This window comes from Brachycentrus maculatus, unplaced genomic scaffold (assembly GCF_059751285.1).
Source record: "Brachycentrus maculatus isolate JH-2025_06_01 unplaced genomic scaffold, ASM5975128v1 h1tg000055l, whole genome shotgun sequence".
Classification (NCBI taxonomy): domain Eukaryota; kingdom Metazoa; phylum Arthropoda; class Insecta; order Trichoptera; family Brachycentridae; genus Brachycentrus; species Brachycentrus maculatus.
In genome coordinates this window covers 3,691,865-3,717,921 of record NW_028280809.1, presented here as the reverse complement: position 1 = coordinate 3,717,921, position 26,057 = coordinate 3,691,865, and the positions used below count along the sequence as shown (strand labels likewise).

General features: G+C 33.5%; 2 protein-coding genes across 18 annotated transcripts in view; one reads left to right on the top strand and one right to left on the bottom strand.

Annotated features, from left to right (window-relative positions):
• Positions 1 to 1,009: 1,009 nt before the first annotated feature.
• LOC148311904 (FERRY endosomal RAB5 effector complex subunit 3) lies at positions 1,010 to 15,410 on the bottom strand. The gene is made up of 8 exons (XM_088278189.1): positions 14,884 to 15,410; positions 12,831 to 13,158; positions 11,741 to 11,965; positions 9,909 to 10,103; positions 8,538 to 8,745; positions 7,038 to 7,230; positions 5,919 to 6,037; positions 1,010 to 2,371 (listed from the first exon to the last, which is right to left on the bottom strand). The coding sequence occupies exons 1-8, from the start codon at positions 15,053 to 15,055 to the stop codon at positions 2,147 to 2,149; spliced, it is 1,665 nt and encodes a 554-aa protein (XP_088134315.1). The 5' UTR covers positions 15,056 to 15,410; the 3' UTR covers positions 1,010 to 2,146.
• Positions 15,411 to 15,452: 42 nt separating this feature from the next.
• The window catches only part of ens (MAP7 domain containing protein ensconsin), a 290,307-nt gene continuing 279,702 nt past the window's right edge, over positions 15,453 to 26,057 (top strand). For all 17 annotated transcript variants that reach the window (XR_015839318.1, XR_015839317.1, XR_015839316.1 and 14 more), the window contains exon 1: positions 15,453 to 15,527. Coding sequence is in view for 14 of the 17 variants with exons in the window: in XM_088278187.1 (XP_088134313.1) it covers positions 15,482 to 15,527 (46 nt within the window). In the remaining 3 variants the exon portion in view is untranslated. The remainder of the gene's footprint in view (positions 15,528 to 26,057) is intronic.

Sequence of the window (26,057 nt, the reverse complement as noted above, 5' to 3'; positions counted from 1 at the left end):
ACGAAATCTATGGTAGAAGAAAATAAGTTACCAGAAGCCTCCATTAATGCACTAAAACTCTTTCCCCAATTATTTAAATGTAGTGGAATAAATTATAAAAACGCCTGACGAAAAACATAAAGATATGCGTTCTTACCCCCGTTTAAACAAAAAATGGGCCATGGAACGTAATTAAAAGCAGCAAATAATAGCCAGCTGTCACCTGTCGAGTGTCATTGCTGATATTCTCCTTTTCCTCTCCTATACTACCTAGCATTCCTCATCCGTTTCCTTTCCCATATAGCAGTATGGCCTTCAACCTGAGCCCTTTCACTTTGCGATGACTTATGAGCGATACCCCTTTAAACATATTCCACTCCTATATCCATGACTCTGGAGCCCAGGTCTGCTCACCCTGCCTTCATATTCTGACTTCAATAGGCACATTTCAAAAGTAATTGGTTAAAATCAAGTGCTAGCAATAAACTCATTCCAATTGCATTATCTGGCTCAGGGAATCATAGACTGGCTAGATGGCCCGCCTGAATTCACCAAATCGCTCACTCCTTTCAAGAACGTCATAAATCAAAAAACTTGATTTTTCAGGAGAACGTTTTTAAAGTTTCAAAATATAATACAATGTATTAAAAATAAATATCAAGCCACTTATTGAACTTTTTACTATGCAACAGGTCTTTGTAGGTAAAACCTGAAGGTTTTTTCTTCATTTGAAAAATATTTAGTATTTTTTAAAAAATTATTAAACAAAACCTTTTATTCGAAATGCAAAAACAACATTTTCTGCCCTGTAGCGGGTAAATATTAAGTTAAAAATATGCCTCTTTTGCTGGGATATAGTAGATTTTCTGGGCATTCCGAAAACATGCACAGCTGAAAATTGTAGATTTTTGATTTATGACGTTCTTGAAAGGAGTGAGGGAAATGTTTGCAAAGGTATTTATAATAAGTTGTCCCCACAGTTTTGGGAACTTAATCCTGATTAAAGAATATGGGAACAAAAAATCAAAAATCGTTTAATATATTTTATTATAAATTTTTAGTACATAAAGTGATTTATATATTTTTTCATATTATCAATTATAAATCAATATGTATATGTAGCAACATACAGTAACATATATAATAACGTAATATGTACATCAGATCTGTTTTCTTTATATAAAATTTAAAAAAAAAACTAGCTAACCATCACGCTGCTTCCCCGCAGGGGTAGGCAGAGAGAATAGAACGCCACACCACTCTGTCCTTGCAAACATTCTTCGCCTCTTCCATGTTCATGCATCTCCTCATACATACCCGCCAATTGTTTCGACTCCTAACCTGACCACTTTCATGTATTTGGCATACTTGATCGTGCCAAGTTTTTCTCGATAAAACAACAACTATAGATTTTTCCATCTTTCTTTTATTTGACTGTAACCGGGTTTCCTCGTTACTGACATCACCAGTTTGATGATGTTGGATTTAATGTCGGTAACGACGAAACCCGGTCACTAGTCAAATAAAATAAACGTGAAAAAAACTCTAAAGTTGTTGTTTAATTATGTAAAATGCAGTTCCACCAATAAATTCAGTACAAAACTTAAATATTTACTAATTGAAACACAATATTTTACATGAAACATCAAAAGAATCACTTTTTGAGATAATCATGTCACGGGAGTTCTGATGTTTTTATTTTGTGTCAATGAACATAATTCTTATACATAGAGTTTTTCTTATGTTAAAGTCTAATGGTTATAGCTTAGCTACATTTAAAAAATAATTGTATGGTAAAAGTTCCTTAAGTTTAAAGGAAACAACTAAACCTTATCAAATTTTAAATGAAAAACACTTGTTTTTCACCACTTGAGTTTATTTTATTATAACGACTAGTTTTGGAAGCTATGCTTCAATCTTCAGGTCTAAATATAAACATCGGTTTATATTTAGACTAGAAGATGACTTCCAAAACTAGTCATTATAATAAAATAAACTCAAGTGGTAAAAAAGAAGTGTTATCATCTAAAATTTCATCATATCTTACCACAAAGTGAATGCCGAAACAATAACAACCTTATCAAAACATAATTTACATTAAAAATTAGACAGCATCAGTCCATTACAGAGTAGGTGGTCATGTAAAATGGAGGTCATTTTCTCCTGATTACTTTTCAGCTTCAGCTTTAAATTTGAGCGGGTTGGATACTCTAAAAATACTGGGCAACATTGTAGCAAGTGTAGCGAAGACACTCTCGGATATTCCTTCTGGCACGAGGAATTGTATGTTCTTTAGTTCTGAGCCTCCCCACGATGCCATTTCAATCATAAAACCTTTGACACACTTCAAAACTAGCTCAGCACGCTTTGCACACCAAGCTACTGTCATTTCCTGCAATAAACATCAAATAGTACATATATCAAAATAGTCGTGTCAACATAAAAAAACAGTATTTTATATATATATAACATACATTTTAAATCATTTATGTAATATTTCAGCACATATTTATCAACTGTGTTGGGTTGTGGTACCTTGGTTAGTGTCCCGGACCTTTGAGTCAGAGTTTTTGGGTTCGAACCCACTCTACCACAATTTGATAACTATTTTTTAATAATGAGCCGCTTAGGCTCACAGAAAAAGTACGGAATTGAAGTATTTTTGTAAATAATTAAAACACAAATATTTCTCTTTTCATTTAAATTAAATAACTGTATTTATGTATTACTATTTTGTAAATCAATAACTCAATTGATTTACAAAATAAATAGTAGAGTGTGTTCATTTATTTTTTTTAATATATTTTTTAAATTGCGCCATATAAAGTGGAGTCAAAGTCGACATTGGAGTTAGCGTAATAAATACAATGTCAAGCCACACTCCACATAGGAGTGGTAAGGTTTAAGCTGATAAATGTTAAAATTTAAGGTAAATCTATTAGTAAAAATAAATACATATGTAGTAATAAGTAACAAAAATTGTCATGAACATTAAACTAGAAATAAGGATAAAATAAGACTGCCATTTATGAAAAAAACAGAGTCACAAAATTGTTTAATATATAAGGGTTTGAAAATGTATGATGAGATGCCTGAATGTGTAAAGAATGAAATGAGTCTGAAAGGATTTAAAAATAAATGTTTTGTTTATGTAAGGAAATGTAAATATATATATATATATATATATATATATATATATATATATATATATATATATATATATATATATATATATATATATATATATATATATATATATATATATATATATATATATATTTAGAGGTGGTAAATTAAGTAGTATATATAATAGTTTATATTAGTTAACCTTTCCGGTCCGGAGGAAAAAAAAAATAATCCGTAGGTTCCGAAGGGGGTACTGGCAATACCCCAAGTAAAATGCTATAAATACAGTGTTTTTACAAATTCTACTTATGCCAAAATGTTTATCATACTATTGTTATTCTATTTTATCCATAATAATTTGATTTTTCTGCAATAAACATAATAATTTTCGAAAAAACATAGTTGGGAAGAAGTTCTCTGCGGTAATTGCATCCAATTCCAACCGAAGTTCAATCATCACTGGAGAGCTTCGGCCGGATGTTGGCCGGAACGATGCGTGCGGGGGGGGGGGTGAGGAGAGAGAGTGAAGCATACTACACAGCGTGCTTATAATTTGTCGTTATATTATGGGAAGAAAACAAAGAATGTTTACAAAATTCAGACATTAAAAAACAATATAAAAAATCACATAACGTTGAATGAACAGTTTGGACAGTAAAACTTTTTTACCTCGTGTTTATGTATCAAACATATAAATTCGTCACAAACAACACACTTTATTTTGTTTTTTTTGTCAGATTTGCGGGGGCAGAAATTACAGCGACCTCGTTGTGTAGGTGGATTGAAAGCTGAAGTACATGGTTTATCTAAGGGGAATTCTTCCCCCATTTCATCTGCAAATAAGCTAAATGCCTTTTGATGGAGCTTATCATTTGATTTTAATCTGCTTCGTTTTCTTGCGTTATCTGTCACGAGCTCCATGGCTAATTGTTGAATAAATTTTCTTCTCTTACTTCTGTCATTTTTTTTCCATTCTGGATTTTTTTAAGCCAAAGAAAATAAGAATTCAATGCCGCCATATCAAGGATTTCAAAAAAAATTCTAAGTGGCCATCTCCTTGTAGACCGGGCGCATGAATATTCTCTCGTCATTTTATCTCCCAAATCAACTCCACCTTTAGTTTTGTTGTAATGCAAAATTATTTCCGATTTTTTCTTATATCCAACGTCGACGCTTTTGTTATAAAACTCTGTCGTTAGAAGATTTACAGCAGTTTTAATTTTAGGAACATACGATACCAGGGTCATATTATTCGAAAACCCAAACACTGAGGAAAATAACTCTCGTGAAGGAGATTTCTGAAATGCTACAGGTATTTCTCTTTTGTTGCTTCTCATTGTCCCCGTGAGAGAAAGTCCTTCCGCCATCAATGATTGTGCTAAGGCCACAGATGTGAAAAAATTGTCGACTGTAATTCCTCGTCCACTGCCAAAATACGGTGTGGCCATCTCCATCACAACTCTATGACCTTGATTCACCTCCCGTACATTGTTAATTTTGCCCGTGTAAATCTGTGCATTACAAATATATCCACTATCGGCTTCTGCCGCCACCCATATTTTTATTCCATACCTCCCTGGCTTACTTTTTATATACACCTTAAATGGGCAATTTCCCCTAAAGACAGCTAGGCGCTCATCTATTGATAAGTGGGATCCGGGTGAATAATTTATCGTGCAATTTTCCACAAACTGTTCAAAAAATAATTTTATTGCCTCATGTTTATGGCCAGACAGAGCCATCCTTTCATTTCTCGTAGCTTTGTTATCAAACCGAATTTTGCTATAAATAAACTGGAACCGGTCACGAGGCATTGCCGCTGCATAAAAGAACTGTTTAAATACTCTGTTGGTTTTCCAAAGCTCACTAACGTGTTGTTTTCTACCTCTATTTTTGCCAGATGCTGATAAAAATCCCATAAAAGCTTGTATTTCGCTTTCTGTTATTGCGTTTCCCGTAATACCTCGTTCTTCACAATATTTGTTGGTACAACGTATTATCTCAGTCATCATGGTAGGAGTAATAAAAGAAAAAAACATTTCTTTCATACTCTTTGCAGCTGCTAGTGGTCCAGCTATACCAGATGTTGATCTTATTATGTTGTGGGAATGGGTTTTTGAAGAAGGTGGAGGAATATCTGTCCATCTGTAGCCTGATTTGGAAGTGAACAAATTTTCTTCGTCATTTCTACTGTTGTCTTCTATATCTACGGACTCCACGCTGAAAGTTCTTCGATTATATAGTTATCTGTGTCGGAAACATCATCTTTATTTTCTAACCCTAAATCGCTTTCATCATCACTTAAAGATACATCAGTGTCCGTATCGTTCAGAAGTTGCTCAATCATATCATCTGTCAATTGTTTTCCACTCATTGTTAGGGTAAAGTTTATAAATATTAAAATTATGACAATTTAATTACAGTGTAAAAAGGTAGATTTTTATAAAATAAATGTAAAAATGCGATGCACCAAGAAATGTTAGTAGATAATTTGAATAATTTATAATTTTTCTTAGCAACGAGAAAAAACACTCTGTATTTGCCAAATAACGTTTGGGTATTGGGAACACAACACACACACGTGCAAACTTGGCGATGTACCACCGATAATTAAACTGTGGAGCGCTAGTAAAGAAATTGATACCCCCTTCGGAACGGGACAGTTAATATAAGCTAACTTAAGAAATAATATTTTTTATAAAGTAATCAGTAGTGAACACAAAAAATATAAGTGATTAAGTATTGTTTAAAATTTTGGTAAGGAATTGTTAACCAACAATCAAGAAAACAATAAAAATTAGAAAGACACATACCTCTGACATATCGTGTCTCAGAAGAACTGGCAAAGTAAGCGTCGTGACATCGTTGTAACATGCAGCTTTTAATATATTCCTCAGGCCAAGAATCGCAGGGTGACGGGAGTTCATTTCTCCTGATAAATAAAAATAAAATATTGAAGAAATACCTACATATTATTTAAATCTAAATTTAATTAATTGCTGCATTTTCACACTTTCAAAAGAGAAAAAAGGATGAAATTGTTTAAAGATATTTCAAAGACAATGCATCTTTTTTTCACGCGAAGGTAATATATTCATAGGGCTTACAATATGGGACAGGCCGGCTTAAGTAATTACTTTATGTTCTTAACTTTAAATATTCTTCCCGTTATTGAACATCCATTTTGCATAAAATTATTAAAGTTGTGTATATGGAGTATTGTAACAAATGCATTAGTATCGTAGTTGGAACTAAAAAATGGCACTTACATCTGTAGGAATTGTACCAAAAACTAAAAAAATTAAGTAAAATTAAAGGTGTCTTAACTTGATATGAACCATCTTTCGTTTTATACAAAAGAAGGCAATGTCTGACTATCCCAGGATTTATGACCTAGAAATTCGCTGGCTTAAGTGACCACTTTATACACTTGTGTAACATTCATTATTCTACCTACCATTGAACATCCAAATCGCATTAATTTATAAAATATGTTTATATGCACTGTTGTTGGATTCCTTTCATATATTAATTGCAACTTTAATAGATATAGATTTTTGGTTGACAGTGGTTGACCTTAGTTTCTCCTATAGCTTTCTCCAAATCAACGAAATTGAGGGGAAGCATCTATCATGTCTCATAGAATGAATAATATAAATGCATTGTTGTCGGACGGTTTTTTCATCAAACCCGACCCTAATAATGTTCTGTCAGCCGCCTGACCATCAGTATACTAATTACAAGTAATCGCAAACCCAATTTGATCCGCACAATGTTTTTTGGCATCTCTCGTGCTCTACTAAATATAAGCAAGTATAACGCTCATAAGCGTCTCTAGCTTTCTACTAACAGTATGTAAAATACACTTGTAAGTATTTCCTGCAAACAATCTGTTAGTTTAATTTAAATTGGTTTATGTTGAAAAAACAAACCTGATCGGGGCAAGGATTCATCCGCCATGAGATGAAACAGTATATGAACATCGGACAAGTTGGAGTGTTTGGTGATGTAAACATCTCCCGTTTGCATATACTTGCTGATATCCTTGGTTCTTTTATAGGATAAGCCGTCGGGGTGACCATATTCGGTTAAATTTCTTGCACGCTGAGAATTTCTTTTCGTGACCTGTGACATATTAATAATATTCAAAACTTTCATTTCTTTGGATTCATTGTGCGTTCATTATAATTGACATTATCATAGTTATCACTGAGTTATAATTAACAGATATTTTAAATAAAAAAGTTAACAATTTTACTGAATTCAATATAAATATTTTATATCCACTTAACAGCATTATTTTAAAATAAAATAAAAAAGGCCAATACTAAATATAATAATAAAACCCTCATCCGCACCCCAGTGGTGCATAGGGCACTGCTTCATATGAACACAGTGTTATCTTGATCGTTTACACGCGAAGGAAAGGTGATCAGCCCTCCGCTTCAGATACCAGTCCAGGGTAATATTGAATAAATATTACAGTGAAAAAATCACTTATATTTATTTGACCCCCCCTGGGAATCGAACCCGGGACCTCCAGAACGGTAGCCGAGCGTGCTGACCATTACACTACGGAGGCGGACATATAAATACTAAAGACGGCGTTATACTAAATATAACGATTGAAATAAATATAAACATTGAAAAAATATCACTGTCAAAATTTAATTTTGATACTAACAAACCTAAATAGTATTTCTTAAATATAGAATAAAATAACAACTATGTAATTGTTTCCACATGAATTTAATTTGACCAGCAACCATTCTAAAATAATCTGCATAAATGACATTAACAGAAAACATAATTTCAAGATTTGTACTGTCATTTCTTGATGAATAGTATTGTTCCTTCCAAATTTGTGTATTAAAATTGTATTCATAAATGTATACGAGAAGAACAAAGAGACGCAGTTCATCGACTTTATTTGTTAATAATATTGTCCCCACCACATGTAACTCCTTTAAAATCATATATGTATAAAGGATGGAGGACAAATTTTTGTGTGCTCAGATAAGATTAAAATTCAAACGTATATACGTCGCGCTCGCTCTTTGTCTCGCCTTTACAACTTTTATAATTTTCAGAAAATAAATAATTGACTTTTATTGGCGCGTTTCCGTCTTCCTCATCATAAGTGTTCCAGTACCATTAGACGTAAAAAGTATTTTATAGAATAAAATACTATAAAGTTTTTTCCACTTCTATTTTATTTGATGATTGACTGGATTTTATTATTACCGACATTTTCAGACTGGTCTGATGTCTGATGATGTTGGTATACCAGTCAGATACTAGTGTGATTGGGTCCAGTCTGATTGATCAAATGTACTGGATGATTACTTGAGTAATTTTTCATATAAATCTATATTGTTCTTATATGTAGTTGAAACTATCCTGACAAAATTAATAGCAGTTATGACACTTACGGGAACTTTGACATCTTCAACAATTTTTTCCAACTGCTGCTCCATGTGTGGGAAGTGGAACTCGGTGCTCTGCTGGCAAGTTCGGCCGATCCACTTAGCCAGGCCGGAGAAATGCGGGGGCGGCGAGTCCACCAGCACCACAAGCCCGCATAGGTCACTGGAGTATAGCCCCAGGGCTGTCTGCAGTCTGCGCGGTGCGTCCATTGCACTGGAATTTTATATGAACAATCAAATCCATATAGGCTTAATATAAGATACATAGTAAACGCATCTAAAAAAAATAATTTCAACTGTTTAAAAAATAAACAATTTTATTCTTACTAAGTGTGACATTTTATAATTTGCCAAAAGGTAATGTAATTGGTTTAGGTTAAGTTCATGTTGATCGGCAATGTTATTGACTGGAATAAAGTGATACTGTTTCTTTGTCACATTTTGAGTTTTTCTTAGTAACATACATACTTCAAAATGTCTACCACTTTTTATCGTGATTATGAATTTTTTTCGGCATAACTGTGAAATAAAAAAAAACTTTGGAATCTCCGTAGATTGAAATACTGAAAATATTGATAGTTGCTGTTAACAGAGTAGGCACTAGAGGTAGGCAGTAGACACAGAGTAGGTTTTACAAAGTTTTTTTTTTCAATCCTTATTCCCAACCAGATGCTGTTACCTTGATAATAAATTATGTAAAGGCAAGATGATCAGTTCTGCACACCAGACTCCTGGATTTCAATTTAGATTAGGCATTAAGTGGACACGTGTTAGTGGTGCAGACTTGTGTTAGTGGTTTGATCCGTATACCTAACCAAATGCTGTTAACATTAACCATTAATTATACAAGGCAATGTGGTTAGTCCAGCACTCCAGATTTCTGGATTCAGAAGCAGAATACATTTGAGAGATGACAAAAGTGAAGGAGATATCGCTCACTCCTTTCAAGAACGTCATAAATAAAAAATCGACAATTTTCAGTTATGCATGTTTTCGGAATGCCCAGAAAATGTACTATATCCCAGCAAAAGAGGCATATTTTTAACTTAATATTTACCCGCTACAAGGCAGAAAGTGTTGTTTTTGCATTTTGAAGAAAAGGTTTTGTTTCATTATTTTTTTAAATATACTAAATATTTTTTAAATGGTGAAAAAACCTTCAGGTTTTACCTTTAAAGATCTGTTGCATAGTAAAAAGTTCTGTAAATGGCTTGATATTTATTTTTAATACATTGTATTATATTTTTAAACTTTAAAACATTCTCCTGAAAAATCATGTTTTTTGATTAGTGACGTTCTTGAAAGGAGTGAGCGATATGTGAATAGATTTCATAAACGCCGTGGCTTAGGTAAATGGCATTTTAAAGATTTATTTACCTGTCATTGGTTGGTTTTACTTTGCAGAATCGCATGACATTGGCTGACATTATCCTTATGTTATGCATCTGCTTCAGTTGTGATCCGAGGTGAATAGTGAAACTCTCTTCCATGAGGTGCTCATCGTGAGAGCTTCTTATGTTCCTCAGCGTTTCTGTCGCCTCTACTCCAGGGAACTGACTAAGTGGAGAGTTGCTGGAAATCATAAAATAACAAGTAATTATTAAATAATCTTTTATTGGTAAAAATAAGACTTCAATCATTGGAAGAGCGCTAGACAATATTGACAGGATCCAATTGTGATAGAAGGTGATATTGAACAAAGTACATTAGAATTCTAATGTTCTAAACTACCATAGATTCACAATCTGACTCAATCACAGATTTTTAATGCTTATGAGGAAATATTGCAAGTAACATATTACTGAAAACATTAGAACGTTTGAGTAATGCCTTAAAGAATTATTTTTTGATATTATTTTTTTGACATCTCTTCAAAGATGAAGAAGAATATGGAAGTCTGGGTATTTACGGGGCTGACGACCGTCATAGGCTGGTTTAAGTGATCACTTTACACACGTGTAACATTCACCAATTCTACCCATTATTGACAACCACACTACTCAAATTCTTGGAAGTTTCATATATATGAACCAATTTAGAAACCTTGTTCTTGAATCACTAGAACTTAACTAGAGACATCTATTGGTGAGATGTAAAGAAGCTTTTTACTAAGCAGAAACTCTTATATTAGTATGTGAGATCTGAATCCTGGATTATAATCACACACATGAGAAACGCCAGAAAATACCATTTTCATTTTTATTATTAAGCTTATAATTTGACCAGATTTACAACATTTTGAGTGTGTCCAAATACTTGTTCACAAAAAGAATAATGCTTTTGAGAGACAGGAAGAATGAATTAAGGTACAAAAAATATTAATTACTAGATCTTTTCAATCCACTAAAAGAAGGAAAAAAAATTGGAAACCAGTAAAATACTTGAATAGTACAATCCAATTAATTTTTTCTTCCGATCCTTGCCCACACCTAATTGTGCATACAACACTGCATCAGAATAATGCGATATTAGTTTTAATGATTATTTCAAGATGATATATCAGAACATTTAAAAACCTATTGTGACAAATTCTACACTATTTTAGTGTTGTCCTCTTGGGATGTTGAAGGATGAAGAGGGGGTAGAAGCTGCTTTTCTTATTTTCTTTATCTATGGGATGTTAGAGGGGAGGCAGGAGGCCATTGCGTTTGATAATGTGTGTCACAAAAGATTTAAAGAAATAGTGGTTTTAACCAAGTAAAATTTTAATTAAACATGGATAGATATTACCAGAGACCGACTGGTAAATGAAATAAGGTAATATTTATTTAGACCACACATTTTTTAAATGAAAACAGTACACAATTTAAATAGCACACATTTGCCTACAAAAATATGTATTGCTATTAGTCCATTGGTGCATCTAATCTATTCTTCAGCTAAATAAAAATCAGAACCAAACCCTTACCCGCACCCCAATGGTGCATAGGGCACTGCATCATATAAACGCAGTGTTATCTTGATAGTTAACACATGAAGGAAAGGTGATCAGCCCTCCACTTCAGGTTCCAGTCCAGGGTAATATTGAATAAATATTTGAGTGAAAAAATCACCTATTTTTATTTGATCCCCCTTCTGGGAATCGAACCCGGGCCCTCTGGAACGGTAGCCGAGTGTGCTGATCATTACACTACTGCGGGGCGGACAAAATCAGCTAAATAAGAGACTATGTTATTTTTTAGAAAATAAATTAATATAGAAATAAATACTTGGGTGTTTCTAGCGCAGAATCTGTCTGCTGCGCTTCCAAGGTTCTCATGAGCCAAGTCCTGTACTCGGCCCTTTGGGCTTGCTTGAGAGCATCCAGTTCTGATCCCCACCTTCCAGCCACCATACTCTGGTCTTCAAAATGCTTCCCAACTAATTCGTTAATTTCCTCTTCTGTTATGTATGTGTGGAGGAGACGCATTTTTGTCTCCATTTCCTCTGCTTGACTGAAAATTATATGATCATTTTTAAATTAAATAATTTAAAAAAAAAAACACACTTCATCTTAAATATAACATAATAAACAAAAATGTTTTTCAGTTTACGCCTACGGACCGCTGGCGATGGAATTAGATAATTGTGTACATATAGTTTAGACTTCAACAAAGAGATTGGTATATAGTATTTAAATAAAAATATTAAATAATTTCTTCTTTTATTGAGTTTGAAATTAGGCCAGCGCAGAAGGTAAAAATGCACTTCCCGTCCTTAAGCATCAATCGACCGAACGGCTAGAAATACTTTTGCCGTCCTTAGGGCGTTTGTCCACTACCAGGGATTTCACGGTCGGGCAGTCCGGTTTTGAAAAATGAAAGCGACTACGACAGTTTAGTGTGATTGAATTGACGCGCAACGTGTTCACGCACCGATCCGAAGAAATATGGACAAAAGTACAAGCCAATCATTGTTTTAAAACGCTAACTGACGTGCCGGACGGTATAATTCCGGGTAGTGGACAAGCGCCCTTAGTGTGTTAATTGCCATTATTATGGTAATATTTTGATCGGAATTTCAAAGGTCTTCTTTAGAGTGAATCTAAGTTAGTAATATGAAAGTTGAAACATGAGCAAGAACATAAAAACATTTCATTGATATGTAAAAATGGTAAATTATGATATAGTTCCTGTCACCCGAGGGACATAGTGTGAGTGATACCGTGCATAATATATACAAACATTCTATTAATGTAATCGTACATACTGCGGGTCATTTTATATGAATTTAGATACACAAATATAATGTATTATAAAATATACAGTATCACTAATACGTGGGAAAAAGTGTAGTTAATCTGGAATCTAGTATGCTCACCATGATGTCATGTTTTTAATATCACGATCTCTCTGTTTAATGACGTTCTGAACATAGTAGGCATAGGAGCTCTCTACTTGCAAAATGGCTTCCAAGGCTGGAGAATGGACCAGCTTGTGATAGGCAGCGGCGAATACTTCTTCATCAGACGCACCCTTCTGATCTGCATACTCCGATGTTTGCTCCTTATAAGCCTTCTCCCAATCTTTGATTATATTCTCCACACTCAGCTCACCCCCTTTGGCCAGCCTTATCAAATCTTCATCACGGCTATTGTGAAATTCCTTTGTTTCTTTTTTTACAAATTCTTCTAAAGCTTTTTCCAAATCTGAAGTGAAGAAAGAATGTATTGATTGGTTCCATTATGTCTAAACTAGTATAGGGCAAATGTTTGCTACAAGTAATTTTAGCACACTGTTTACTATATTCACCTATGCTAAGAGGTACATCAGGAGCAAATGTTAAGTATGGGAATTGAAAAGAGCAGCCTCGTAGCTATAAAATTACAATTTAAAATTATATCTTTCGATGTAATTTTAAATCAGAGAACAGATTAATTGTTTTTTCTTGAGATGTAATGGCAAATAAGGTTTTGAGATACAAACCCCAGTCAGGACTGTATTAACACACTTAGGACGGGTGTTTTTTACGCCTGCGTAGCGCACGCGACGGGTTTTGATAATTGTATACATATAGTTTAGACCTTAACAAAGAGATTTTTACATATTATCCATATAAAAACATAAAATAATTTATTCTTTTCTGACTTTGAAATAAGGCCGGCGCAGGAGGTAAAAATACCCTTCCCGTCCCTAAGCATCAATCGACTGAACCGGCAGAAATACCTTTCCTGCTGTTAATAAGTGTGCTAAATTTGGAAACCGACGTATCACTGTAAGTTGGCAAGTGTAAAAATTCCACATAATGAATGAAAAAGGAGTGTTAAAAAATCATTCCTGTCCGTGTACTATAATGTTGGAACTTGAAGAATTAAAACAGGGGCTGGTTGGCTAAGTTCAGAAGACTACTTGAAGACACGGAATCACTACCAGACTGAGCTTTAAAGATAAATATAAATGAGAGAGGAACTAGAACCCCCTCACAATTTCTAAAGAATCTCAATGGGTACATCCTGTTTTATTAAAAAATACATATCCAAGTTATTAACCTTTCCAGGAGTACAATAATTGATATCCGGCTTTCTCTGGGGAGTGGTTTTTTTTAAAAACATTAAATATGTATTTTTTTAAAATAAAATCTTTGTATTTTAATAATAATAAAACCCTTATCCGCACCCCAATGGTGCATAGGGCACTGCGTCATATAAACGCAGTGTTATCTTGATCGTTTATACATGAAGGAAAGGTGATCAGCCCTCCGTTTCAGGTACCAGTCCAGGGTAATATTGAATAAATATGACAGTCCGCCTGCGTAGTGTAATAGTCAGCACGTTCGGCTACCGTTCTGGAGGTTCCGGGTTCGATTGTATTTTGAAGATAGAAATTATGTAAAAATAATTTAAATAAAAAAAATCTCGCCATTTATAGGTATTATTTTATGACAAAGTTAAATACAACTATCCACAGATGTCATTACCATACAAATTACATCATACCAACTGACAGATAGACTTCGACCTTCATTAACGTCGATACTCTTTTGAGGAAAATTCGCACCGACGTTCATTTACGTCCATACTCCCGGAAAGGTTAACACACTAAGGATAGATATTTTTTACACCTGCAGACCACTGGCGACAGGATTTGATAATAAGATCTTAATAACGAGATTGGTATATAATATTCATATAAAAACACAATAGTATGATTCCTTCTTTTCTGCATTTGAAATGAAGCCAGCACAGAAGGTACAATACCCTTCCCATCCTTAAGCATCAATCAACCGAACGGGTAGAACCTTTCCCGTCCTTAGTGTGTTATTATACGGAGTCCTGAGTGTCAAATTCTGCATAAGAAGTCAATATCGTTAAGCAAGCACTCCTTTTCCATACATGTTAAGTTAGGGGGCAATAAATGAATGTAATTAACATTACCTTCTTCTATGAAGACTGGAATGTGAAAAGTTGAAAGTATCCTCTGTGAAAGCTCCCTCGTACAACCAGAAAAGGGTATTTTAATAGGAACTTCTATATCAAATTTAACTTCCTTTGCAGTACAAGCAGGAAATGAAAACATAAACACTTTATTCATATGTAGCGCTGTCATGTTGACAGATGTTATCCCCTATACTGAAATAGAGATTATGGGCGTCATCCGGAAACTCAGCATTCTACTAAACAATATATTAAATAAAAACGTAGAATAATCGCTTAAAAATAAATAAACCACCACGAATTTTACTAAGGCGAAACAAAAAAATTCACTCGGTATAAATATTGTGAACAACAAAAAAAACTCGCAAAAAAACCTTAATTTATTTGACAGATTTATTTCAATCTGACTTTTTTAAATAAGTTATTTAATCGACGTTTTTGACTGCCCGCAAATAATTATCCGCTCCTTTAAATTTTTGCGAGTTTAGAAATGTCAATGCAGTAATGTTGATAAAACAGAGTACACCATTTTTAAAATTCGGCCGTCAAAGTTGTCGAGCATGGTTTGCAGTTCAGTTCAAATGTCTGAGTGAGCAAGATGGCTGACAACGACGGTGGCATTAGTGATTCCGCTGAAAATAAAGGCAAGTCTTCAACATTTTATTAGATAAGTTTATAAATGTGTCGGCAAATTAATTCCCACCCGTTCGACGAAATTTTTGACGTGACAAGTTGCATCCTTATCGCATGTGACAATCCGGAATCATCGTGTCCACAGCAACAGTCATCGGGCTAAGATTTGGCTTTATTATTATTATCCAGAGATCTAATCGTTCGAAAGATTTTGTCAAGTGTTTCTTTGTAGTGACGTGGATATTCCGCGAACCGGCTAGTAAAATGATTGTTCTTATTTACGCTTAATTTTGGATCCTGATGCCTAAACGTCTGGGGTCGGTGATTGGCCTTGCTAATGGGATGGGCGGTCGTTTTTGCCTTATGAACGGTTTTTAACGAGTATCAGATCAATTGACATATATGTCGCCGATTTCTAACGTATTTTCCTCCTTCGCAAAATTAGCCGTAATTCCAATATGTCTGGAGTTACGTCAAGACATTTGAAAGGTAACCTCATTTTTGCGTGTATTGTGTTCAACATCGCGAGTTTTTTTCTTACTACGTCAGCTGATCGACTATATTTACCAAATGATTAATCTTATTTGTTAAATATTCCGCATACCTATCTGGTATAACAATACAAGACTAAACCTTCGATAAGATTGTTGTTATTTGCTATCTTGGATCTGTTAGATTTCAGGAATTTCACCGCAGCCGATTTCTCGATTAGTGATAATTTCTAATAAGAAAAAAGTCATTGACTTACTGAAATGTATTAAATAAACCTTGTTTCGCGCGGTCATTAAATGATATTTATATTTTCATCAAATAATTATTTTGAGGATGAAAATCCGATAAGTGTTCATAAAATGTCATATTTTTTAAATGTCTTGTAGTGTTGGCCCGTAAATTTATCGACATTCGCAAGTACCTACTTATTTATACAATCTTTGTTTATTCAGTTTATATTAATACTCGTGAACATAACATAATTTTCAATAATATTATTTGCTGACAAAAAAAACTCCAACGCTTATAAATCTGTATTCTTGAATTACGTACCATATAAATAATAAATTTATTAAACTCATCGAAATGAACTACTTGAAATATTAACTATTGTAATCTCATGTCCCAAAATGAGTAATGGAAATTACTCTTTGGGAATATTATATATGTGATTTATGTATGTAATATGTTTTAATAAATATGAATTCGATGTGAAAATAAAATAAATAAAATCATGCGCGTCTATTGTATAGAGAAGTTAACGCATTAACTACGTTATGTAGATTACTTTTTATTTACTTCTGGATCTTTATTTTCTAACGACAGTGATATACATAGTAGATAACGTTGAATTTGCTTTCGGAAAATTACATCACATAAGAGTTTTACAGCATTAAAAATTTGCACAAATTTATTGTTTCGTTTTAAAATTAGTTTTTTGTGGAATTTGCTCTTTGAACAAGCACTCCTCAAATAATAATGCAAAAAAACTGTGTTCCTCAGACCGAATCGACGCGATGTCTGAGCTCGAGACACCGAAACAAGAAGTAGAGATGAGATATTAATCGACATTAATTTAGATTCAATTCTGATTATTGAGTAGTCACAATATGCTTATTATTTTTATGATTTCCTCTTGCTATCCTGTTCATAAATCTACTGATATATATGTGTCTGTATAAGTCTGTCCATTGATTGAACGTTTAGTATTTAGTAGCCCAATTCTACTATACCTGTTTGATTTTTAATCAATGATGGCCTTATTGATTATTATACTGTCCTGCTCCTACGGATCTGATATTATATATTTAAAACGCTAATTTATACTGGTATTTAAAAGTCACCCTTCTTCTAAAATTTACTAACTTACCACCACGTCGCTTCTCCGCAGGGGTACTCGGACAGGAAATATCGCCCAACTACTGTGTCTTCGCCTCTTCTGCATCTATATATCACATTCATGTACGGAATGCTCCAACTTCTAGTCTGTCCGCTTTTAAGCTTTTCCTGTACACTTTGTGTACTAAGTGTTTTTCCCTAGACTTTTCACTCATGAATTACATGAAATTAAAGTAACTTTAAACATAAAGAGTAAATCCACTCACGAGTAGGCATAGGCTATGAAACTTTAAAAGATAAAGCCTGAGTAGGGTCATGATAAGCGGTGTTGCATAAGCCGTAGCTAGATTTCAGAGTCATTTGAACGTTAGGTAATTAAAAAAAATGATTGTACATATTTTTATTTAAGAGCGACATTTTCGTAAACCACCACTTTGGAGTGCCCTTTGATTATATTTAAATCCGTTATTTAACTAATGAAGAAAATATGGAAGTAATTTTGCGAACTAACGCAGTTTAATTTTTTTTAAAGCATTTCACTCTCCCAATTTTCTGCTGATGGAAGATCATTTCATGCCATCGGGCCGCATCAGCAAAGCCACTCTTTCCGAATTTACTGCATTGATTGCAAGCTTGAAGATCACTTTACCCATACCAATTGTAGCTGATCAATGCGTGTGACTTTTTGTTAGCTATTTTGTCTGAGTCCACGTGTTTTTTAGATACTCTGGAGCCATAGAGTTTGACACAATGTTACAACTCGTTCGACAGTTGGTCTTTTTATCAGTACTAATAACTTGACTAGAAAAAAAACGGGTAGGAACAATGATATACCAGATGCGACACCGGCGCTTGCAAATGTCTGTATTTTTTGGAGTTTTTTCTTCCCCAACTATATTGCCTGACTCGGTCTGATTCACAGATTATTACTAGCACTGACTGAAACAATATACACCCCCGCTCCTCTTACAATTCCCGAATGAGTCGAACTACTATTTCGTTGGTTTTGTATTGAGTGTAGGAAATACTATGCCATAATCTCGGGATTGAAAAAAGACATCGGAATTGTATTCGTTAATTGAGTATCATTTATATATCTCTTCAAAAAGTATTACATAGTGGAATCGAAAAAAAAGTTTATTAAATCCTAGTTTCTTAGAACTATCTCTATGAAATATAATTGAGGTCAAGTAGTTTTATTATATTTTAATAGCATAAAGTCAGCAAAATATAAGTTTTAAAATGATTCTCTAGTGAAAGACTATTGAATTGTTATATTATGGATACTCTTCGTTGAGTTAGCTTGCATTTGACATTATTTATGAACAATTCACCATATAAGGGCAAAAAAAGTAAATCTTCGAATGATAATAGTCATACCACAAAAAAAAACGAAAATAGGAGAGCTTTAAGTAAAATTTTATTGCGGTATCCTTTCTTAAAGTCTCGGACAGATATTCCCGGAAAACTATCAATATCGATAATTCTAACTTTTTCTTTAACTCCTTTAGTTGTAAAATAATAAACATAGAGGAAAATACGTCTCAGTTGTTTGGAAATTTGTTTCCCCGACAAGTTTTTTTTTGTTTTAGTTTTTTTCAACAGATTTATGTTTTTTGCATTAACAGACAAGTGGCTGAATAGCCTCTTATTTTTGACATCTCAGAAGTAGATGAAGAAGAATATGGAAGTCTGGGCATTTATGGGGCTTATGACCGTCATTTTTTTCATCACGATTTTTGATTTATGACGTTCTTGAAAGGAGTGAGCGATTTGTGAACAAGTATTTAGATACACTCAAAATGTTGTGAATAGCCTCTTATTTCGGCCTGATAGTTTAACAGAGCTCGCTCTGTTCGGTGGAAATCACAGCTGAAGTCGATTTCAATTATATTCGTAACTGCACATTTGGTATCTAGGAAATGAATTTGAATTTTTATGAATCGTAGACCGTACGATGTACAGCCGAAACAACCCATTTGGGAATATTTTATGGCCGCTACTGCCGTTACACGGTCGCGACACCGTGACGCGGGGAGCAACCACCAGCTGGACTCGCATTAAGAAAACAATATACTTTGTGTCTGTGTTCATTGCATAATATTTCACTAATGAATCGACATTCACTGTATAAAAAATTGTGTTTTTAATAATCTTAAAATCATTTTTAAAATTGTGAGAATAGGTGGCTGATTCTGGAGGTCTTGTTTTTATTTTTAAATCTTAAATACAGTAAAACTTCGATATAGCGGACTATTTGGGGAAGGGAGTGTCCGTTAAAGGCGAATGTCCGTTATATAAAAATAGGTTTCAAGTAAATCAAAAAACTTTTTTTTAAATATAACTCAGTATTTAGATATATAAACAATACAAAACACAAACAATGTTTTATTCATTGTCGGACACACGTCGTGAAGTGACTTTGCTGTTTGATATCGACGCGTTTGCTTTCGGTTATCCTACTTTGAAAAAGGAATCAATTTTTGTTTGGATTTTTGAAGTTTGCCGTTTTTTTTATTTATTTTAATAATCAACTCTCTGAAATTACGAAAACGCGTATAATATTTACAGGCCGGATTTTTGTTCATTACATCCGAAGTTCGTTTTACAGAAGTCCGTTATATTGAAATTTTGAAACATAATTTGTGATTATCAATGCTGAAAATTGTTTACATACGATGACACGCGAATTTAATCATGTATACTATATAAACAGGACATTTTAAATTTTGTTACATTTTACCGGGTTTTTTTCCGTTATATCTAAAGTTCGTTAAGTAATGGTCCGTTATATCGAGGTTTTACTGTATGATCAAACAATAACGACCGATCGCAGTACAGACAATCTAGTCTCTTCTACTAGAATCATGTACGTTTAACATAAATTTATTACAAATTATTTAAAGATTCATACGCATTTTCAGGAATATAACGTTTTCGACATGAAAGGTAACATTAGATTTTTTTCCCCGAACAAAAGTAACGTAGATTTATATTATCCACTGACACTTCGTGATGGAATTGCATTTTTAATTTATTATTAGATTAAAACCAATATTTTTAGCTTTTCCACTTTTTTATTTGACCAGCGACCGGGTTTCGTCGTTACCGACATCATCAGACTGGTCTGATGATGTCGGTAACGACGAACCAGTCTGATCGAACCAGTCATCAAACCAGTCTGATGATGTCGGTAACGACGAAACCCGGTCGCTGGTCAAATAAAAAAGTGGAAAAGCTAAAAATATTGGTTTTAATCTAATAATAAATTAAAAGTAACGTATGTAAATCGATATTGCTAGATTATATTATTAAGTCTTCGTGGATGGATCCTGAGCGCTACATATATGATATGTAGATAAAAGTATCGATAAATTTATCTTTATTCCTATTCGGGGAAAAAACAAATAAGTGCCCGTTTTATTTTTATTGGTAGCATTTACTTTCTGGCAATACGGATCGATAACCACTTTTAAAAAGGCAAACTAGTTAAAAGTCCAGAAGAATTTTTTTTTATTTGTTTTATCCACTCTTAACTTATCTGCACAGATAATAGCATTTAAAATCGAGCCCCTTTGTCTTCTAACAGTCAGTAATAATTAAATAACTACAAAATATTTTCATCGCTAAATATTGTAACTGTTGTGACTTACAATTCATAATTTCTATAATAAACGCTGGAAATTGTAGTATGAAAGCAATTTTCTGCATTTTTTCGTTTTTTTTCTCTGGCAACATTAATCAAATCCTGTTTACTACGCATCAATCGTTTTGAATAAAAAAATCTCATTTTCCATGAAATTTAAGAGGTTTTAAATTAATGTATATTTTCGCTGTAAGGGGATAATACGTATGTAACGATCTAAAATTATTTTGATCGTTACTATTTTTTTTAAATGTAAGTACCTACCTGCATGCGTACATATTCCGCTCAACCCTTCGAATAAATTGTTATTGCGTCATTTCCATCACCTGTTCATAGTTTGCGGAGACAGACGGCCATGCGTCCTTTATTCATTTGTGACTTTTTTTACCTCAATTTTATTGGCTTGAATTTGTTCCTGATGTGTACAATTTTAAATGTGCCACAAATCTATGAAGAAATCTAACGTTCACATTACCTATATATTTTCGATTACGTAGCTTGGAGTTTGAAAGTGCTAACTTCCCTATTTGTTAAGGGGCTTTTTCATTGTCATTCTAAACCATCGACACAGGTATGTATTATGGGGTCTAATAGTATAGCCTCCGTAGTGTAATGGTCAGCACGCTCGGACATCGTTCTGGAGGTCCCGGGTTCGATTCCCAGGGGGGGGTCAAATAAATATAAGTGATTTTTTCACTCTAATATTTATTCAATATTACCCTGGACAGGTACGTGAAGCGGTGGTCTGATCATCTTTCCTTCGTGTGTTAACGAACAGGATGACACTGCGTTTATATAATGCAGTGCCCTTTGCACCATTGAGGTGCGGGCAAAGGTTTAAAGAAGAAGATAGTATATCACCGGAATTACTACTTAACCTACCAAAATATCGTACTTTAATATCGGAATTAGAACAACATTATTGCAATTTAGCTTTTAAAAAAAAAGTTTTTTGCACACATGTGTTTGGTATATGATTATACATTTGGGTTATAAAAGTGTGCTGGAAAATATTCATGTTTTATTTTATTTTTATATTTGGTTTGATTACGCACGGCTATTTTAGACAAACGCAATTGTCCATAATATAATAGGGTTACCGAGGTTAGCCAAACATTTTTGTCGACCTTGAAATCTTCACCATTCTTTGAGCGCTATGTTTATTTTGGAAACAAAAAAATGGTTCACGGCCTCACTTCCGACCGACCCAGTTTCAGCATTATCTGCTCATCAAACCATAGGTATTCCAACTATACTAAACCGAGTGACTAAAATCAGATGCTTAATGGACCACTCTCCCAAATGGGAAACATATAAACACACGTGTTCGTTGAAGCATCGTATGAAATTGATTATGTATGTTATTCGTAATAATTCATTTTCGTTTCAAATGTGACATTGATGTTCTTCCGAGTAAAACTGATGTTCCCAGATGAAACATTCGTATTGTCTCACATCCATGTTGTAGTGTATATGACATATAAGTGTAACTTATGCAACACCGCTTATCGTGATCCTTATTTTATTTCACTGTACCAAAATTTACAATAATGCATTTTCCCGTACCGAGGGAGCATTAAACAATCCTTTTTTTAATTAAAATTATTTACAACATTTTTAGCGTGTCCAAATACTTGTTCACAAATCTGGATACAAATCTCCCACTCTATCTCCCACAAACAGAGATACGAAAAAAAAACTATCGATAATACGAGAGATTACAAAGGGTGGAAATATTGCTCTGACCTGTGAAAAATAGTTTACATTACCATGCAGTGTTAGTGCACTTGAAAAAAATTACTGTACGCGTCATTCCTTTGAAATTTTTAAATAATGCGATGAAAGTTTTTAAATTACACTTTAAATATAATTTTATGTGAAAGTATCTCTATTTTCTGCTAATTATTGTGTTGATAATTCGCCAGTTACGTGGAAGTGGAACAATTTTTGCATCCGACATTGTTTATAAATTGATTAGACACGCTGCAGATAACATTATTGGATTGAATTCTCACGAAATTTTCACATACGGCCTCTCATAACAATAATTGTAACGCATCCAAATAATATCATATCAAAACTCTCTTAGCTTGAGAGAACATTCAATTTAAACAATAAAATAAAAGCATCAACCTGTTATTTTATTTAATATGATTAATGTGATATAAATGCAACAATTTTTCGCAAAAAAGAAAAAATCTTCATAACAAAAATTTCCAGTATTTGAAATTTTGGTGTAGTAACTTTGTATAATAATAATATTATATATATTAATAATAATATTATATATTATATATTATTAACTTTGTATACGAAACTTGTCTCCTAATTTTCATTTTATTTAAGTTCTACCACTATAGTAAATACCACTATTTCTTAAAATCCATTGTCACACGTTTCTCGATGCATTCAGCATCATTTTCAAACACCGTACAGTATTTACTAAGTAAAACTTTAATTAAAATGGACGGATTTTACCACAAAATGACAATAATTAATGTTCCCAAAAAAAAAATTAAATAGCTTCGAAATGCTTTTAAAAAATTCAGTTCTAATTTAAGGTAAATGTATATATAAGCTACCTGACTACACATTTTTTTTTTGATTTATAGTATTGTGATTAGCACGATAACCGCAAATGTGGAAGTCCTCACCAAAAAGTTACATTTCCAACATTGCACAAAAAATCCTTTAAATGCAAATCTGTTCTGTTTTCTGTATTCTATCGAAATCTTAATTAAAGTTGCGACAAAACGTGACCAATCCAGTGTTAAACCAATATGAAATCATTTAATCGCACCAAAACGTAACAATTTTACAAGCTAGAATTCCTGATTACTTAAAATCATTTATAATGGAAATGTAACGTTTTCGTGAGGATCTCCACACATATAAGAAATCATTTTTGGAACCCGGGTGTCCCCTTTGGCCTCTCATGTTGCAGTGTTTGGTCGGGTGGATGCGCTAGTTGGTAAAGTAAATCCTCGGGTTCGACGATCCTCGAACCACGCGCGGAATTCCATTCCACAACTGTGTGCAGGTACTTGCCTAGAGTGGAATCCGGACGGAATTACCGCGGGCTTTGTGCATCAATTCAGTTTAAATTTTGTAAATACCCAGTATGTTGTAACCGCAATGCCTATTTTAACCTTTTCAAAGGACTTGTGTTTTATTAATCTATCTAAATGTAGAAGTAAAATATGGTGTGTTACTTAATCACACGGGATAATCAATAACCCGTATTTTAATTTTTGTTAAAACTAGGTAACATTTAACGTAATTGAAATTTTTGCTTAAAATGCCGTTTATGTATTAAAAAAATAATAAATTTTATATATATATATATATATATATATATATATATATATATATATATATATATATATATATATATATATATATATATACATATATGTACATATATATACATATATATACATATATACATGTGTGTGTGTGTATATATTTATTCTTTATATTATGTAACCAGATTTGTTAACAAGTATAATTCAAAATAATGCAAGTACTATTTTTTTTCATGTTATATATATACGTAAATAAGACAACGTGAACTAATAGGACAGAGTGACAAGCTTCCGCTCACGCCATCTCTCGAGAATTTTTGCTGTTATTTTAAATGTTTTTATTTATGTTGTTTTTGTTTTGTTATTTTATTTTATAATGCTATGCAGATGTAAACAAAATATAGCTGATTAAGTATTTCCTCCGCCTCCGTAGTGTAATGGTCAGCACGCTCAGCTACCGTTCTTGAGGTCTCGGGTTCGAATCCCAGGAGGGGGGAAGGCGGGTGAAATAAATTAAGATGATTTATTCAATCTAATATTTATTCAATATTACCCTGGACTGGTACGTGAAGCAGAGGGCTGATCACCTTTCCTTCACGTGTTAACGATCAAGATAATACTGCGTTTATATGATGCGGTGCCCTATACACCATTGGGGTGAGGATAAGGGTTTGAATAAGTAGAAGAAGAAGTATTACACCCACCGCTTAGTCAAGCTGGAATTATTACTATAACCTTTTGTTTTTGCATCATTTTCCTTGCATCAAATTATAGTTAAAGTTAATTTTGAATATCAGTCGCTGGCATAGGACTTTTATCGTTTTTCGATATATTGATTTACCATTTCATTACACATGGATACAAGTATGTAGTTGCCTAAATTATTTTACAGGCTTTCAGCGACTAGACAACACTCACGCCACCTATTCGGTATTACAATATTAAATCGACATACATATCGACCTCTTTCCCTTCAAAACATTGTAAACGCCAATTATTGTTTTGTTGAAGTAAATGCGCCCGAAATAAATAAAACACTTACTTACTTATAACCCTTATCCGCACCTAATGGTGCGCAGGGCACTGCATCAAATTGACGCAGTGTTATATTGATCATTACTTAATGAAGGCAAGGTGATCACTCTTGCGTTTCAGGAACCAGTCCAGGGTAATATTAAATAAACATTACAGTGTTAAATCACTAATATTTTTATTTTCACATTCCCCCCCTGGGAATCGAACCCGGGACCTCCAGCACGGTAGCTAAACACGCTGTCGAGGAGGCGGACAAAATAAATAAAACACATGATCTAGAAAAAAGTATTAAATAGCGATCTGACGACACCGGAAATGTAACTCAAAACTACACGGAATTTGTTTTTGTTTTTTCAAAGTGTTTTTTTCAGAATTCGTTTATTTTTTTATATAGGAACATTAATAGAATACTATACCTAGAATGGTGCATATAACAGAAAGATAACATGATTCGAAGGCATGGCCTAGGCGACGTTGTCCAAGACAGAAGGACCTATAACCTGAGGACGAGGAGAGCTGACCCCAGCAGTCTACAAGGACAATAAGCTGGGATGTGGCCAGGAAGAAGATTAAAAGAATACTATACCTAGCCTACTATACTCTCTGCCTACCCCTGCGGGGAAACGGCGTGATAATTAGTTAGTTATATATGGGCTGGTTTTTGTAATTGTCCACAGCATTCAAGGCACAAAAAAATAATACATAAGTGTACTAAAAAATATTTA